Raw genomic sequence first — 15,283 nt, 5'->3', positions numbered from 1 at the left:
CACACCTGGCCCACTTTTAGAATTTGGGTTAGAGTGTGAGGAATTGATACTTTTTAATTTTGACAAACATTACCAAATTGTTGTCCATAAAAATATTAATATATATTTCACCAACATATAAGACTTATATTTTTAAAAAACTGTTTAAATATTACAAAAATGTTCCTAATTGAGTCTTTCATATTTATGTTTTTACTGTGAACTCTGTTAATATTTTTCCATTTTATGTTGAATTTAACAAATTGATTTGAAGAAGCTCTATTAAGGAAACTTTTTTTTTTAAATTTGTGTTTATGTCTAATTAGTTGCAGATTTTCCTGCATGTAAATATGATTTTGCATACTTAGTCATTTCACTCTGTTGTTTCTTGGTTTTACTTCAAAATTAATAATACTTAAAATATAATTCTATGCAAATTTAAAGGGTTAGTTGAATGTATAAACCAAGGTGTACATGAACTATGGTATTTATTAAAGATATATGTATAAAATTTCTTTTGTTTTATACTTTTTAATGAACTTTATATTATTTATTTAAAATAAATGTTTTTTCTTGAACTAATAATTTACCTTTCTACATTTTATAGATGTCTTCCAGGATGTCAGATTTGTCAGCAACTTGTCAGGTGAGTTTATTATACATTGCAGAAATTTTAAAAAATAAACTTAATTAATATATTAGAAACACCAGGTATAGCACAGTGGGATAAAATTGGTTTTATTATATTTGCAGGACAGTTTACTCAGACATTTGACAATTCTGTTTCAAACTTAAAACTACCAGAGGAGGTTTCTGAGAGTGAGATTAGTTGAACAGAGAGGGAAGGGACAGGGGATTCTGACAAGCTAAACAGGCTGTGGGGAGATCTGATAGTTAATGACCCTGTAGTTTTCTCAGTGTAAGAAATAGAATGTGTTTGGTAGGCTGGGGTACCAGCATTCAAAAAACAGAGGCAGGCAGATCTTTCTGAGCTCAAAGCTAGCCTGTTCACATATAGTGAACTCCCACCCAGCTAGGGTTACACAGTAGTTCCTTGTCTCCCCTCACTCCTCTCTCAAAAACAAAATTAGAAATGTGTAGGGACTATGTCATTTATGCTTAATATATAGTATATCTTCTGATTTTCTATTAAAAGAGGTTAAATGCAAGCTGGAGAGATGAATCCTTGGTTAAGAACACTGGCTGTTCTTCCAGAGGACCCAAGTTTGATTCCCAGCAGCTGAGTGGCAGCTCACAGCTGTCTTTAGCTCTTGTTCCAGGGGATCCAGTGTTTGCTTCTAGCATCTTTGCCATTGCTTGTATCTGGTACACATACATAATTCAAATAAATATCCATATACATAAAATTAATATGATAGATTTTCTTCTCCCTTTGCAGACATCATTCTTTTTTTTATGTTTGTTGTCTCTGTTGGAGGGAGGATCTCATGTAGTTCATGCTGGCTTCAAACACCTGGACTGAGGCTGATCTTGAGTTCCTACTCTCTTGCCTCCATTTCTCAAGTGTTGGGCTCACAGTTGTGTGCAGCACACCTTGCCAGATGTATCAATTCCTTTTTTTGTTTGTTTGTTTGTTTGTTTTTATTCTAGCTTGTTTTAAGACTTCTTCTTCTTACCATTGGTTTTTAGCAATGTTCCTGTTTTTGTTTTCTTTTGAGACAGGTTCTCTCTGTGTAGCTCTGGCTGTCCTGGAACTCACAGGGGTCTGCCTGCCTCTGACTCTTAAGTATGTATGTGTATATGGATTAAAGATATGTACCACCACTCCTGGCCATAGTATGGCTTTGTTTATGCCTGGTTTGTTTATTTGTTTAACTGCTGAGATACATGGATTCAATCAAGACTTTTCATATTGGGAATTTTTTTCTTCAATATGTTTTCTAAATTTGTATTCCCATTTTTTTAAGGCTTGAATTATATGTTGAATTATTTGATGTTCTAACTTTTTTTAAAAAATATTTTTAAAGAATTAAGTACACTGTAGCTCTTCAGACACACCAGAAGAGAGCATCAGATCCCATTACAGATGGTTGTGAGCCACCATGTGGTTGCTGGAAATTGAACTCAGGACCTCTGAAAGAGCAGTCAGTGCTCTTAACTGCTGAGCCATCTCTCTAGCCCCATTATTTTAACTTTTGAAATGTCTTTCAGTTCTCCTTGTGTTCACATTTTCTCAACTATCTGGGGCATATTTTTAATATTTGGACCTTTTTTTTTTCTAATACTTGTTTTATATCATGCCATTGTTGAGTTTATTTAATGACATTAATTTCCTTTAATAATACTTTTATTTAATTACATGCTGTTTTAGTTAGGGTTTTTATTGCTGTGAACAACATGACCAAGGCAAGTCTTATAAGACAACATTTAATTGGAGCTGGCTTACAGGTTCAGAGGTTCAGTCCAGTGTCATCAAGATGAGAGCACGGCAGTGTCCAGGCAGGCTTGGTGCCAGAGAAGCTGAGAGTTTTACATTTTCATCCAAAGAAAACCAGGAATAGACTGATCATCCTCAGGCAGCTAGGAGGAGTGTCTCCAAAACCACACCTACTAGTGCCACTTCCTGGGCCAAGCATTTGCAAACCATAACACGTGCCTAGGATAAACTTTTTTTCAGTTTTGTTTCTGTTTATTTTGTTTTTGATGGGTTTATTGCATATACCCTGCAAGCATGATCATCTTTCCTTGTTCTCCCAAGTACTCGTGGGGCAGCATGTGTGGCTTCATGCTGAGTAGTTTTGATGAGTACTGTACGTAGTGAATTTTAAGATTTGGAGGGGTTAGGTTTTGTTGTATTACATTGTAGAATTTTGGACTTACTTTAGCAAGCAATTAGGTGAATTTGGTTCAGGTTGGTCCTTTGAAGTTTTGCTTTTAATTTTAGGACTTGTGCTAAGTTTAATTTAGGCTCATTAGACAAAACTCTTCTGACAAGCCTGTTTTAGGACTTATAAATCAGAAGGCTGTTGGTTCATTCTAGGTATGCAAACTGTTCTATACCCTGGGTGAATTTCAGAATTGTTCTTACACAGATGGTCAGTCTGTAGGCATTTAGAATCACTTTATCTTTTTAAACTCTATCAGTTTTAAACTCTACTGTGGTTTTCATATTTTGTCAGTCAAACTGCAGAGTTCTGTTTTGTTTCTTGCTATAATGGTTCAGTAGGTACTTTTAGGTAGCACACCATCACTCTTCGGTGACTGGGTAGATTAGTTTTCATTTTCTTAAATTCTGTAGTCCTGGAGTCTACATTCACTGTGGTGTTTGGACGAGGTCACAGGCAGTCTGAGTTTCATTCAATATTATGCCTACTCACATTCATCTCATTCTATAGATACTATTTCTCTTATGTAGCTGTACACATTTTATTGATGGTTTACAGTTTTCATTATTATACACCAATGTACTTACTTTATTCCTATATTGTGGTAAAGATATTTATTTGTAGATACCCTAAAATAAAAATGTCAAGCTGTTTTTATGTTCATTCATTTTAATTCTGTCTTTCAATAACTTAATTTTAAAATTTATTTTCTAATTAACTTAGAAATTAGGAAGTTTCCTGACAGCATTGACATTTGTACATACATAGTTTGGGTTGTGCCTCCGACTCTCATCTTCCTCCTTTCATATATCCCTGTTTCCCATCCCTACTTGAAGCCCTTTTGTTGTCAGCCTCCCTTTGTTACTTTTATACCACAGGTGTTCTATTACTCTTCTTACCTACTTCCCTTTCACTCTTAATGTTTTGAAAGGTCTCTTTAAATAAACTCTGGCTTTTTCCCTTAGATGTTTCTGTGGTCGTTTGGTCAAACAACATGCATGCTTTACTGCAAGTCTTGCCATGAAATACTCAGATGTGAAATTGGGTGAGCACTTTAACCAGGCACTAGAAGAATGGTCTGTGGAAAAGCACACGGAGCAGAGCCCAACAGATGCTTATGGAGTCATCAATTTTCAAGGGGGTTCTCATTCCTACAGAGCTAAGGTATCTCACTTGCTTGATTTATTTTTTATTTTGTTTATTTTGTAGTATATGTAGTATCAAAACAGAGTAAGATGTGTGCATATATTCAGTTCTTAACATAGGTTGACATAAATACAGAATTACTGTATTTTTGTGGATCAAATCATTATAAAAAGTCTTAATTTCATGTTTATTGTCAAAATCTGTTTTCTGAGAGGGAAGTTAAATCTCCTTTCTTTCTCTTTTAACATTTTAAGGTAAAAGGCCTTATTTTTTAGGCATTGTGACAAATGCCCGACATCCCAGCTACCTGAGAAGCCAAAGTATAAGGATTATTTGAACCCCGTTTTGGGATCAGGCTAGGCAATATGGGAAAACCCTGTCTGCTAAAGGAAATTAAATCCCCAAAAGTATCTTTTTAGTAGCATATATAGATGGTCTTTTAAAATCAAATTTTTGTATTTGAGTTTAAGTTTAACCATTGTAGTATTAGCTATCTACTTGTCTTCCCTTTTTAATTTACTGTCTGATATTATTTTGAGTGACTTCCTTTTATTCATACATTATTCTTCTGTTCTTTAGTGGGATCTTGTAATAAAATACAATTTTAACTTACTGCTCTCTGTTAAAAATTACCTACTCCTCATTTTTACCACTCAACAATGTAAGACCTTTTAGAACATCTGTAACTCCATTATTTCTCTTTTTCCCCCCATTGGCAAACATTTAAGTTCTGTGTATTTTTAAATTCTGTAATGTAATTGCTAATCATATTATAACCTTTGCATCCTCCTCCTTAAGACACTATGCTCATCTCCAAAAGTTGCTTTTGTCCCTGACTGATCCCAAAAAACACATGCTGTTTGTCCCAACACCTTGGTGGGTTCATTGTTAAATAGGCCAGTAAATGTTATGGATGGGTTAATTAATAATCGAGTATAAATAATTTCACATCTGTATCTTGATTTTGGTGAGTTACAATGATAGTACTATAAATATCACAAGAATTTTTTCAAATTTAAAAGCTATTTGCTATTTTATATTTCTAGGAGTGTAAATATTTTGAAAATGGCCCATGAAAACTTTTCACATGATATAATTTAAGGAGTTTTTTTTATTATTATCAGATAGTGCTGCATTATTAAATCTGCGAACATAGTTATTTTGGCCCTTTGTTTGTTTTAGTATGTGAGACTATCATATGATACCAAACCTGAAATCATTCTGCAACTTCTGCTTAAAGAATGGCAAATGGAGTTACCCAAACTTGTTATTTCTGTACATGGAGGCATGCAGAAATTTGAGCTTCATCCAAGAATCAAGCAATTGCTTGGAAAGGGTCTTATTAAAGCTGCAGTTACAACCGGAGCTTGGATTTTAACTGGAGGAGTAAATACAGGTAATATGAACACTATTGATTTTATTTAATGTATGCCAATCTTTCATATTAGTTTGGCATTTGAAATAATAAATTAGTATAAATACTTGATTCTTCTAACTGGAGGAGTAAATACAGGTAATATGAACACTTGATTTCATTTAATGTATGCCAATCTTTCATATTAGTTTGGCATTTGAAATAATAAATTAGTATAAATACTTGATTCTTCTGTTAATCTCTAATCTTTGGTAATTTCATTGATTAAAAATAACTTACTCTTTTTAGTTGCCATTTAGACCTTTAAAATACACGTTTTGAGCAAAAGTTTGCAAAATTGACCTGTGTGCCAGATCTAGCTTAGGTAGTAATTCTTGTTGTTATGAATAAAGATTTATTTGAAGATGGCCACATTCATTTCTCTATATTGTAACAAAGACTAGTAAGTACATACTATACACAGCCCAAATGCTTGTCTACTGCCAGGCATTTGCTGACTGTACTGTAAAGAATTGCCATTTCTGATTACCGATAAACTGGTAGAAGAATGATAGTCTGTTCCTTTGGTAGTGGTAAAGGCATGTCCTTTGGGGGTTGGAGGAGAGATCGCTCAGCAGATAAGAGCACTAGCTGTTCTTGCAGAGGACATGATACCAGTATTCACATGGTATCTCACAACTATCTAACTTCAGTTCCAGAGAATCTGATACCTTTTTCTGGCTTTCTCAGGCACTAGGAACATATATGATTCACATGTATACACGTAAAAATAAAATTGTAAAAAAGAAAAATGACCTTTAAAAATTAAATTTTTGGGCTGGAGAGATGGCTCAGCAGTTAAGAGCACTGACTGCTCTTCCAGAGGTCCTGAGTTCAATTCCCAGTGACCACATGGTGGCTCACAACCATCTATAATGAGATCTGATGCCCTCTTCTGGTGTGTCTGAAGACAGCGACAGTGTACTCGTATAAATAAAGAAAAATAAATCTTTTTTTAAAAAAATTAAATTTCCAGCCTGGCAGTGGTAGAACATGCTTTTAATTCCAGCACCAGGGAAGCAGAGGCAGGTAGCTCTCTGTGAGTTTGAGACCAGCCTGGTTTACAGAGTGAATTCCAGGACTTCCAGGGCTACATAGTGAGACCTTGTGTCAAAAATTAAGTAAACAAACAAAACTAAATTTTTTAAAAATTATTTTTTCACTTATTAGTTCCCATTCCTTCAAGGTGTTTGTATGTTTAAACTTTGAAATTACAGGCATAATTTAAATAAGTAAAGTTAAACATATTTACTTAAATCACCTTAATCATCTTATTCATACATTATTAATGATTATTTGACTCATTGTAAGAGATTCTTTGAGCTTCAAGATATGTATTCAGTATTATAGTAGGGCATATGTGTATAAGATGATCAGGGATATGCAGGCAAAAGGGATAAAGATTGCATAGGATGATAGAGAGGCTACTTTGGTATCAGTCTCATTCATGTTACCAGTACCTGAGAAGAACTACCTTTAAAGAGAGGTACTGTTTATTTTGACTCATGGTTTTAGAAATGTCAATCTGTCATAGTGACCAGGAAGCAGAGAGGAGGATATATAAGAAGGAACAAGAACATGTCCCTAAGGATCTACTTTGTTCAGCTTGACCCTACCTCCTACCTTTGATGACTTCCAAATAAAGCCATTGTACTACGAATCCGTTCATCAGATCAGAGCCCTTGTGATCAAATGTGTCTGAACATCAAATACCCAGACTTGAGCCTTACTGGTCTCTTGACATCTCAATACAGTCAAGTTGATGATTAAGAGTAAACAGATTTTTACTAATATGATATTTTAAGAAAGATGGAAATAAACAAAGGAACAAGAATAACTTGGGACAGAGCATGTAGAAAAGAAATTACTGGTGTATTACAAGAATAAGTTCCCTGTGCAATATAAAGGGAAGTAAACAAGAAGTGCTGGTCAGAAGCTCTTGGGAGTTGGGGTAGTATGGAAGCATGGTGTGTTACAGGTAAGAGACAACTTTTTAAGGTCTTACAGAACATTAACACACATTGTGGCTTTTACTCTTGAAAAAGAAGGGGAAGGTTTTAAGGTGTTAGTTGGTAAGAGCAAAGATTACCTGAATGTGTTTTGAAAATGGACTGATGTTATTTTCTTTGTCTTTTGTGAAAGAGGAGATCTAATGTGTTATAAGTAGAAAATTATACATCAGTTAGTTAGGACTAGACTTGCCAATGTGACAGGATTCAGTTTACATGGGTTTTGGACAGTTGCAATGGATTTGATACTGTGCGGTTTTGTTAATCTGTTTGGTTTTCTTACAGTTTTTATAAGCTTGACTTTGGATCTTATAGCCTTAGAATCTTTTTTTAAAAACAAATGTCCTAAATTGTAATGTTAGAAAGTACAGGGTTTTTCTAATGGTAAATAAAATTTTTTATGAACAGGTGTGGCAAAACATGTTGGTGATGCCCTCAAAGAACATGCTACCAGATCATCTCGAAAAATTTGCACTATTGGAATAGCTCCATGGGGAGTGATAGAAAACAGAAATGATCTTGTTGGAAGAGATGTAAGTTGTTTTTTCCCCTAATGTCCTAAATTTGAGCTTGTATATAAACAGAAGTGATACTAGCCAGCTTGATAGACTGTATCACACTAAGTTTTTAGGGGTCTTTTTTGAGCCTTTGGAAATTATTTATCAATATAAAGCTTAATAATAGTGCTGGTCCTTTTCTTTCGTTAATATAGAATGATATTTTAATATGTTTCCCGTATATTAGTATTTATAATTGATTTTTATCTTTTATATTTTTGTTTTTTAATACAGAGTTTCTCTGTGTAACTATTGCTGTTCTGGAACTTGCTCTACAGACTAGGCTAGCCTTGAACTCAGAGATCTCACTGCTTATTATAATGTTAAGGATTAATCTTGTCACCAAGAGTGTGAATCAAATACTAGTACTTTATTCGAATAGACTAAAGATGTAAACTGGTTTATAGATATTCATCAGGGGCTTATTGAAGTAAAACTGCCTGGGCATGATGCTGCAGTGCCAAGGGTTTTGGGGCAGGGCCTTACCTGCCGGAGGGTCTTAGGTTCATTGCTAATAGGGCACCCACAGAGGAGATAAGGCCTCACCAAAGGGAGGGAGGGACTCACTTGATGGTTCAGAGAATTTAGCAGCTCTAGCTGTCAATGGTCCTTTATACACATTTCACAGAACAAAGACAGACTAATGATTATCACAAGTGGTACAGAATATTTTTTGATTTTTCATTACATTTCCATGGTTACAAGTTTAGTTACAATTAGAAAATACAAACAGAACAGATTTTATTATTAGCCCTATAACTCCAACTTATAGAATATAAAGAATGTCTTCTCCGAAGCAAACAGATTCATTATATGACAGCCTGGTTTTATGCACTCCAGGAAAAAAGAAAATATCTGAACCAGTCTTTTTATGAATAGCTAGTACTAACACCTAACTTATTTTACTATGTGTTTTATCATTTACACAGTAAAGTAGGAAAAGTTTTAGTTAATCTGTTGTGTTAAATAATATAAAAAAGGAAAGGGCACCATGCCAGGCTAGCACCAGACTATGCCATCACCAGGGAGCCACATGGCATGGATGGGCTGTTCTCATCTCGGCAGACTCTCTGGCCTGGAGCTCTAGAAACCTCTAGTTCCTTACCTCTTATACCCTAAGCTCGCTCTCCATCCCAAAAGACCCAAGTCCCTTTTCTCCTCTCTTCCCTCCTCTGATCTAGAAGTCCCACCTACTCCTCACCCAGTGACTGGTTCCCTGGAATCTTTATTCATTAGGGGAAGGTCCTTGCCACATCAATCTAATTGTATTCCTTCGGGCTTGTACAACCCCCTATGTTTAAAATTCATTTTCAGAGAGCGCTAAGCCTATAATAAAAAGAGACCTGAATCTGTAACCTGTTCTACAGTTTGTTAATTAACTCTGTTTACCCTGTAACAATTTTTACTGTTTGAGAATGCTCAAGGGCAGATACCTCAAGAACATTTCTGGAGTACTGGCGTCATCTATATGCTCATCTGTGCTCATGATGTCCAGGGCATGAGGAAGACTTCAAATAGTGGCCAGATAAATTAATTTTAGGATTTTTCCTTAAAAGACTTAGAAATAATGTTCTCAGTAAAAGAAATAAAGTTAATCATAACGCAGAAAGTCCCCAAGAATGCAACACACAAAACCCAAATTTAGAGATAGAAGGACAGTGATTGTAGCAGTCTGCTCTGCTTTGCTGGAACTGTATCAAGTATTCCCAGTGAACGTGGCTGTGCCACTGCAGGATGTTAATCCCAACACATAGCACATGAGTCTGAGTTTCACTTGAAGCCAGCTTGATCTACATAGCAAAGTTCATGCTAGTGAGGCTAGATAATGCAACCCTGTCTTTAAAAAATAACCAAAAGGAAAAGTTATAGCAGTCATTTTCAAATGATACTGAATTTCTAATGTCTGTTTTCAAAGGGCTATATTTATACTTTGGAGAAAAAAAAACATGTTCACATTTTGCTGCTTTTTTATTGTCTTCTGTATTGTACTTTACTCACTTAAATACACTTATTATTAGCACTGTATATTTTACTGCTCCTTTTGCATGCAATGATAAAAATATGGCTCAGTTTATTATTGGTCTTCAAATACTTAAAAGCTTGTTCTTTTTTTTTTTAAATATATAAATGAAAATAGAATTGTACCTTTTATTCATGAGTCACTTCAGAAATTGTACTACATTATGTTACATTCAGCTCCCTTACACTAACTCTTGTTTTGCTATTGTTTAGGTGGTTGCTCCTTATCAAACCCTATTGAATCCCTTGAGCAAATTGAATGTTCTGAATAATTTACACTCCCATTTCATCTTGGTGGATGACGGCACTGTTGGAAAGTATGGGGCAGAAGTCAGACTGAGAAGAGAACTTGAAAAAACCATTAATCAACAAAGAATTCATGCTAGTAAGGGAGTTCATAGATTTTTTTTTTAACTGTTCAACCATTCAAAGACATATAAATAGCCAGCAGCGTACTTGAAAAGTAACATATCCTTTGAAGTAAGTACACGTTATATAGCAAGAGAAACCTACAAAGCAGGCAAAAAAATGGCCGACCTTAAACAAAGTGCTAAGCCAAGTTCCATATTTAGGTTTCCAAGCCAAGTCCAAAAAGAAAAGTTTTATTGTTGTTCTCATTGTGGGCTCTTTTTTTTTTTTTTTTCAACTATGTTGATATTATAAGCCCCTGTAGCTCAAGGTACTTACTAACATTCTTAATACATGACTTTGACACTCAAGAATGTGATATAAAAGGAGAATGTCACTTTGTTAAGAATTAGCTTTTCCTAAAGTTTATAAAGTAAATCTGTATTGCTGTTGGCAAATGGGTTTTAAAAGTTGATATTCTTGGAACAGATTTTTCTTTTCAGCTGGCTGCACTTTTTCCTTCAACATATTTTGTTGTATTTTGTTACAACCCAAAGAATTACTAGGGTAATTCTGTACCCTAGTATATTTTGTTACAATCTGAAACTCTGATGAAATGATACAGAAATATAAAATAACAGAAGAGCACACATAGTGGAATCATAATGTTTGTGAAATTGAATAATTTTAAAAATATTTTGGGGGCTAGAGAAATGGTTCGGTACCTGAGAGCACTTGTTACTCTTGCAGAGGTTCTGAGTTCAGTTCCCAGCACTCACTCAGTGTCTCAGACCATCTGTAATTCCATTTCTGGGGTTACAGTGTATTCTGATCTCCCAGGGCAGTAGGCACACACGTGGTGCATAGACTGGCAATAGGCAGAACACTTACCCCAATAAAGTAAACAAATATCAAGAAAGTAAATAAAAATTAAAAATTTTGACTCTCCCCTACCCTCTGAGATGACTGTGGAGGCCACAGGATGCACCTGGCAGTTGGTTCTCAAGGTTCACTCTGTGGGACTTGGGATTGAACTCAAACTGTGAGAAGCTTTGTTACATGAACCATCATGCTCACCCTGAGAATTAGCAATGCTTTAAAAATCTACAGTTAGACATATTTTGTTTTTTTTTTATTATACTTACAGTTGTTGTAAAAAAATGAAAACTAGGGTTCTTCACTAATTATTGTCTCTTATAAAAGTCTTCCATTCTTATTGATCAGTTCCACTTACATAACACTCTCTCTACTGTTAATTTTTATACTAATGTCTCAACTATTTGGAATAAAAAGCATTGTAAAAATAAATAAAAATAGATATGTTAGAAATTCAGCCAATCCAGTAAAATCCCTTCCCTCCTACCCTTGGTGACACATGTTTGTAATCACAGCTCTCAAGCAGCTGAGACTAGAGGCATGCTTGGGTTACATATAAGACTTTCAAAAATAAGAAAAAGCTAGACATAGTAAACCACAAAGTATTCCTAACATATCTTGTAAAAAGTTCAATTAATAAACAAATGTTTATTTTCAGTTAATAGGCACATTCTAGTTGGTATTAAATCATGAATTGAATTTTCTAATTATCACCTAGAACAGATTTTAGTAAATAAATGTTTAGTGCTCTGTTATTTGTGCTTATTTATATATAGAGTGGCTATTGCTAACATTCAGTGTTCAAAGTAAGCCACCTGTCTCACAAATAATTTTATTTTAATATTTTTATTTAAAATAAGTAAGATTAATTTATTTAGTTTTGTCATATTTACTAATTAAACTTTTATCCTTTTCAGGAATTGGACAAGGTGTTCCTGTGGTGGCTTTGATATTTGAAGGCGGGCCAAATGTCATCCTTACAGTACTGGAGTATCTTCAGGAAAGCCCCCCTGTTCCAGTTGTTGTGTGTGAAGGGACAGGCAGAGCTGCAGATTTACTAGCGTATATCCATAAGCAGACAGAGGAAGGAGGGTGAGTGTAGAATATAGCAGACAATATGGTTGTTGTAGGTTATGCAGTACTGTATTCCTTTATTTAATGAAAATGAAAATCTCAGTTTGTCAGACTTAAGTCAGTAGCTTGTCTTATACATTATTGGAATGAAAGTATAATCATTTCTTTGTTTTTTATTCAAATGATTATTTGAAGCAATAATAATAAATTAATCTTTTGATTATAGCTTCAGAAACATACCTTTGACCTGATAGTTTAATTTCACATAATGGCTTCTATAAGTAAATACTTGTATAAAGTTTTTGTTGTAGGGTTATTTGTACAAGATAGAGTCATAGAACATCTACCAAAAGTGGCCTAAATCAGTTGTACAGTGGAATGATTGCAGCTGAGTAATGATGGAACCTGAGTGTTAGATGACTTTACTGACAGCACACACACAGACTGGCATGATGAACAGTGTAGCCCTTATGCAGAGGTGACATGCAAACATGTGAAGCATTCCATATTTTTAAGAAGTGTTAAAAAGAAAATGACTTACATTACTAAGCAGGCTAACAGTGATTACTAAACAGAGCTGAAGTGAAGAAAGCAAAGAGAGAGAAAATAGGAAAGGAAATTCTGATCATGATTGTGATACTCTGAGGCATGTAAAGTATCCATGTTTAAGACACCTTAGGAAATTTTATAAACATAATATAGAATTACTATTATGATGCCTTGTAAAATTGAGTACTACATCCCATGCTTTGTTGAAAATATTCACAAAATAATTCAAAGTGAAAACACTCTATTCGTCTTCTTATGCCAAGGACTTAATAATAGGTATCTTGGGAAGTTATTTTTTAATATTAGTACAGAATCTGTAGAAGCCTTGCTTGGGTCTACTTGTATTTCATTTTCATCCTACAGAGAAGATGAAAGGAATGAAGTAAGTTGTTTTTCTTCTTCTACCAGGAATCTTCCTGATGCAGCAGAGCCTGATATTATATCAACTATCAAGAAAACATTTAACTTTGGCCAGAGTGAAGCAGTTCATTTATTTCAAACAATGATGGAGTGTATGAAGAAAAAAGAGCTTGTGAGTAGATTTCAGCAGAAAAAGTCTCTTATTTATTCTGATTCATACATTGTTTCATCTTTGTGTTTTCTGTCATTTCCTTACTGGTCTTCAACTGGATGATGACATAGAAAGGCTAATGTTCATGTGGTATTAAGACTGTATTTATTCTTTTAAAGGAAGTTTTTTTAACTGACCTGAATTTGATCCCTGAAAATCACCTGGTGTAAGGAGAGAACCAAAGGAGGTAGAGAGGGAGGAATTGTCTGGGAAAGTATTTTAAGGCTACTAGATTAAAAGTCTTTGCTGCTTAATTTTCTTCATGTAAATATAGGCTTATATTTTCAGAGATAAAATCTTAAGAGCTCTGTCGGTATATAGAAACATGGATTTGTTATCTATTCTTGGCTTTTGGGCCTTGATCAGGTATTATTGATTTGCCTTGTTTTGACTTTCATTGCTAGCTTTGTTCTCCATGAAATGAAGTTAGTTGAACTTTTTACTAGTGTAGTAATCATCTTTTACTTTCTGCAAAGTACCTAGGTAAAAGCTTCCTAAACAGTTTTATTTTTCACTTGATTTGCATTCCTCACCCAAGAATACATGTGCTACAAGGCATAGTGGCACACACCTGTGATCCAGTACCTGGCGGCTGAGGCAGGAGGGCTCTGAGTCCTAGTACAGCTAGGACAACTTTGTTAGAACTTTTTTTTTTAAGGGTAATATATTAATCACTTAAATAAGTGTACACTCTGTAAAAAGAACAGCAAAATTTGCTCTGATAGTAATCTCTTGCCTCTACCCACAAATTGCTTATGTGGGCTAACAGACATAAAATAGTGTATAAAGAATCGAGTATGATATGAAACAAACAAGCCATATGCCTTTAGTTTGTCTAGGTGCATAGGAGACAGAGGACAGACAGGGCTACATAGGGAAACCCAGTCTCAACAAAACAGAACAAAAAAAGGAAAAAGAAAATACCGTTTTAGGATATGTCTGCTAATGTGATTGATGTAAGTCTTAATTATCTGTTTAGTTTTTAGGGTTTAACTGATTTTTAGATCACTTACATCTTTAGATTTAGAGATTTGTATAGTTATAGAGATATGTAAGTGACTACAAAAGGTTTTTTTCTGTTTAAAAAAACTTTGTGTGTGTGGTTGTGTGGGCATGTATGCACGGAGGTCACTTTGTGGAGTCAGTTCTTTCCTTCCACCTTCAATGGCTTCAGGAAATTGAACTTAGTTGTCAGGTTTGTGTGGTATCTTAGTTACTTTTCTGTTGCTGTGAAAGGCACCATGACCAAGACAACTTAATAAAAGAGCATTTAATGGGCTCTCATTATTTCTGTTTCTATGCAAATTTGCATATAAACATTTTTCTTTATATTGTTTGAAATTATTTTTGTTTTATAATATCTTAGCTTTAAAAATAAAGATATAATGTTAATATATTTTTAACTAGATCACTGTTTTCCACATTGGATCAGAGGATCATCAAGATATAGATGTGGCCATTCTTACTGCACTGCTAAAAGGTAAGGGTTTTGGGTTTTGTTACTAAACGGGGTCTTTAGATAGCTATGGGTTTCCTGGAACTTAATAGATCCTCCTGTATCTGCCCTCTAAGAGCTGAGATTAGGCTATGAAACTCAATGCTCAACTAAAAAGGCAAGATTCTAAAAAACATATCTTTAAAGTATGTCCTGTTTATACAAGGTAGAACTTTTTCATGTCAAGGTCAGAGAAGTTGAATTTTCAGTCATTTTTCTTTATGAAAGGCACAGGTTAATTTTTAAGTCGACAAAAATTAGTTTTGTAGACTTAGAGTTTTGGGTTTTGTAATCTTTATGGATGGATTCGTTCATTTATGTGTTTTTACTTACGCATGAAATGGGATATATTTTAAAAATGACTTTAAAGGTAATCAAGTATTTAGTTAATAGAAATAAG

The 15,283-nt window shown here is 34.4% G+C and overlaps 1 protein-coding gene across 1 annotated transcript in view; it reads left to right on the top strand.

The window, feature by feature from the left end:
* The window catches only part of TRPM7 (transient receptor potential cation channel subfamily M member 7), an 82,097-nt gene that overhangs the window by 19,019 nt on the left and 47,795 nt on the right, over positions 1-15,283 (top strand). Inside the window, exons 3-10 of the mRNA XM_080931322.1 lie at positions 587-625; positions 3,791-3,989; positions 5,154-5,367; positions 7,803-7,927; positions 10,184-10,355; positions 12,112-12,286; positions 13,226-13,349; positions 14,796-14,868. Coding sequence (XP_080787448.1) covers positions 587-625; positions 3,791-3,989; positions 5,154-5,367; positions 7,803-7,927; positions 10,184-10,355; positions 12,112-12,286; positions 13,226-13,349; positions 14,796-14,868 — 1,121 coding nt within the window. The remainder of the gene's footprint in view (positions 1-586; positions 626-3,790; positions 3,990-5,153; positions 5,368-7,802; positions 7,928-10,183; positions 10,356-12,111; positions 12,287-13,225; positions 13,350-14,795; positions 14,869-15,283) is intronic.

Source organism: Micromys minutus (assembly GCF_963924665.1).
Source record: "Micromys minutus genome assembly, chromosome: 17".
Lineage (NCBI taxonomy): Eukaryota > Metazoa > Chordata > Mammalia > Rodentia > Muridae > Micromys > Micromys minutus.
Note: the sequence above shows the minus strand (reverse complement) of the source record. Positions and strands in the feature narration are given on the sequence as shown.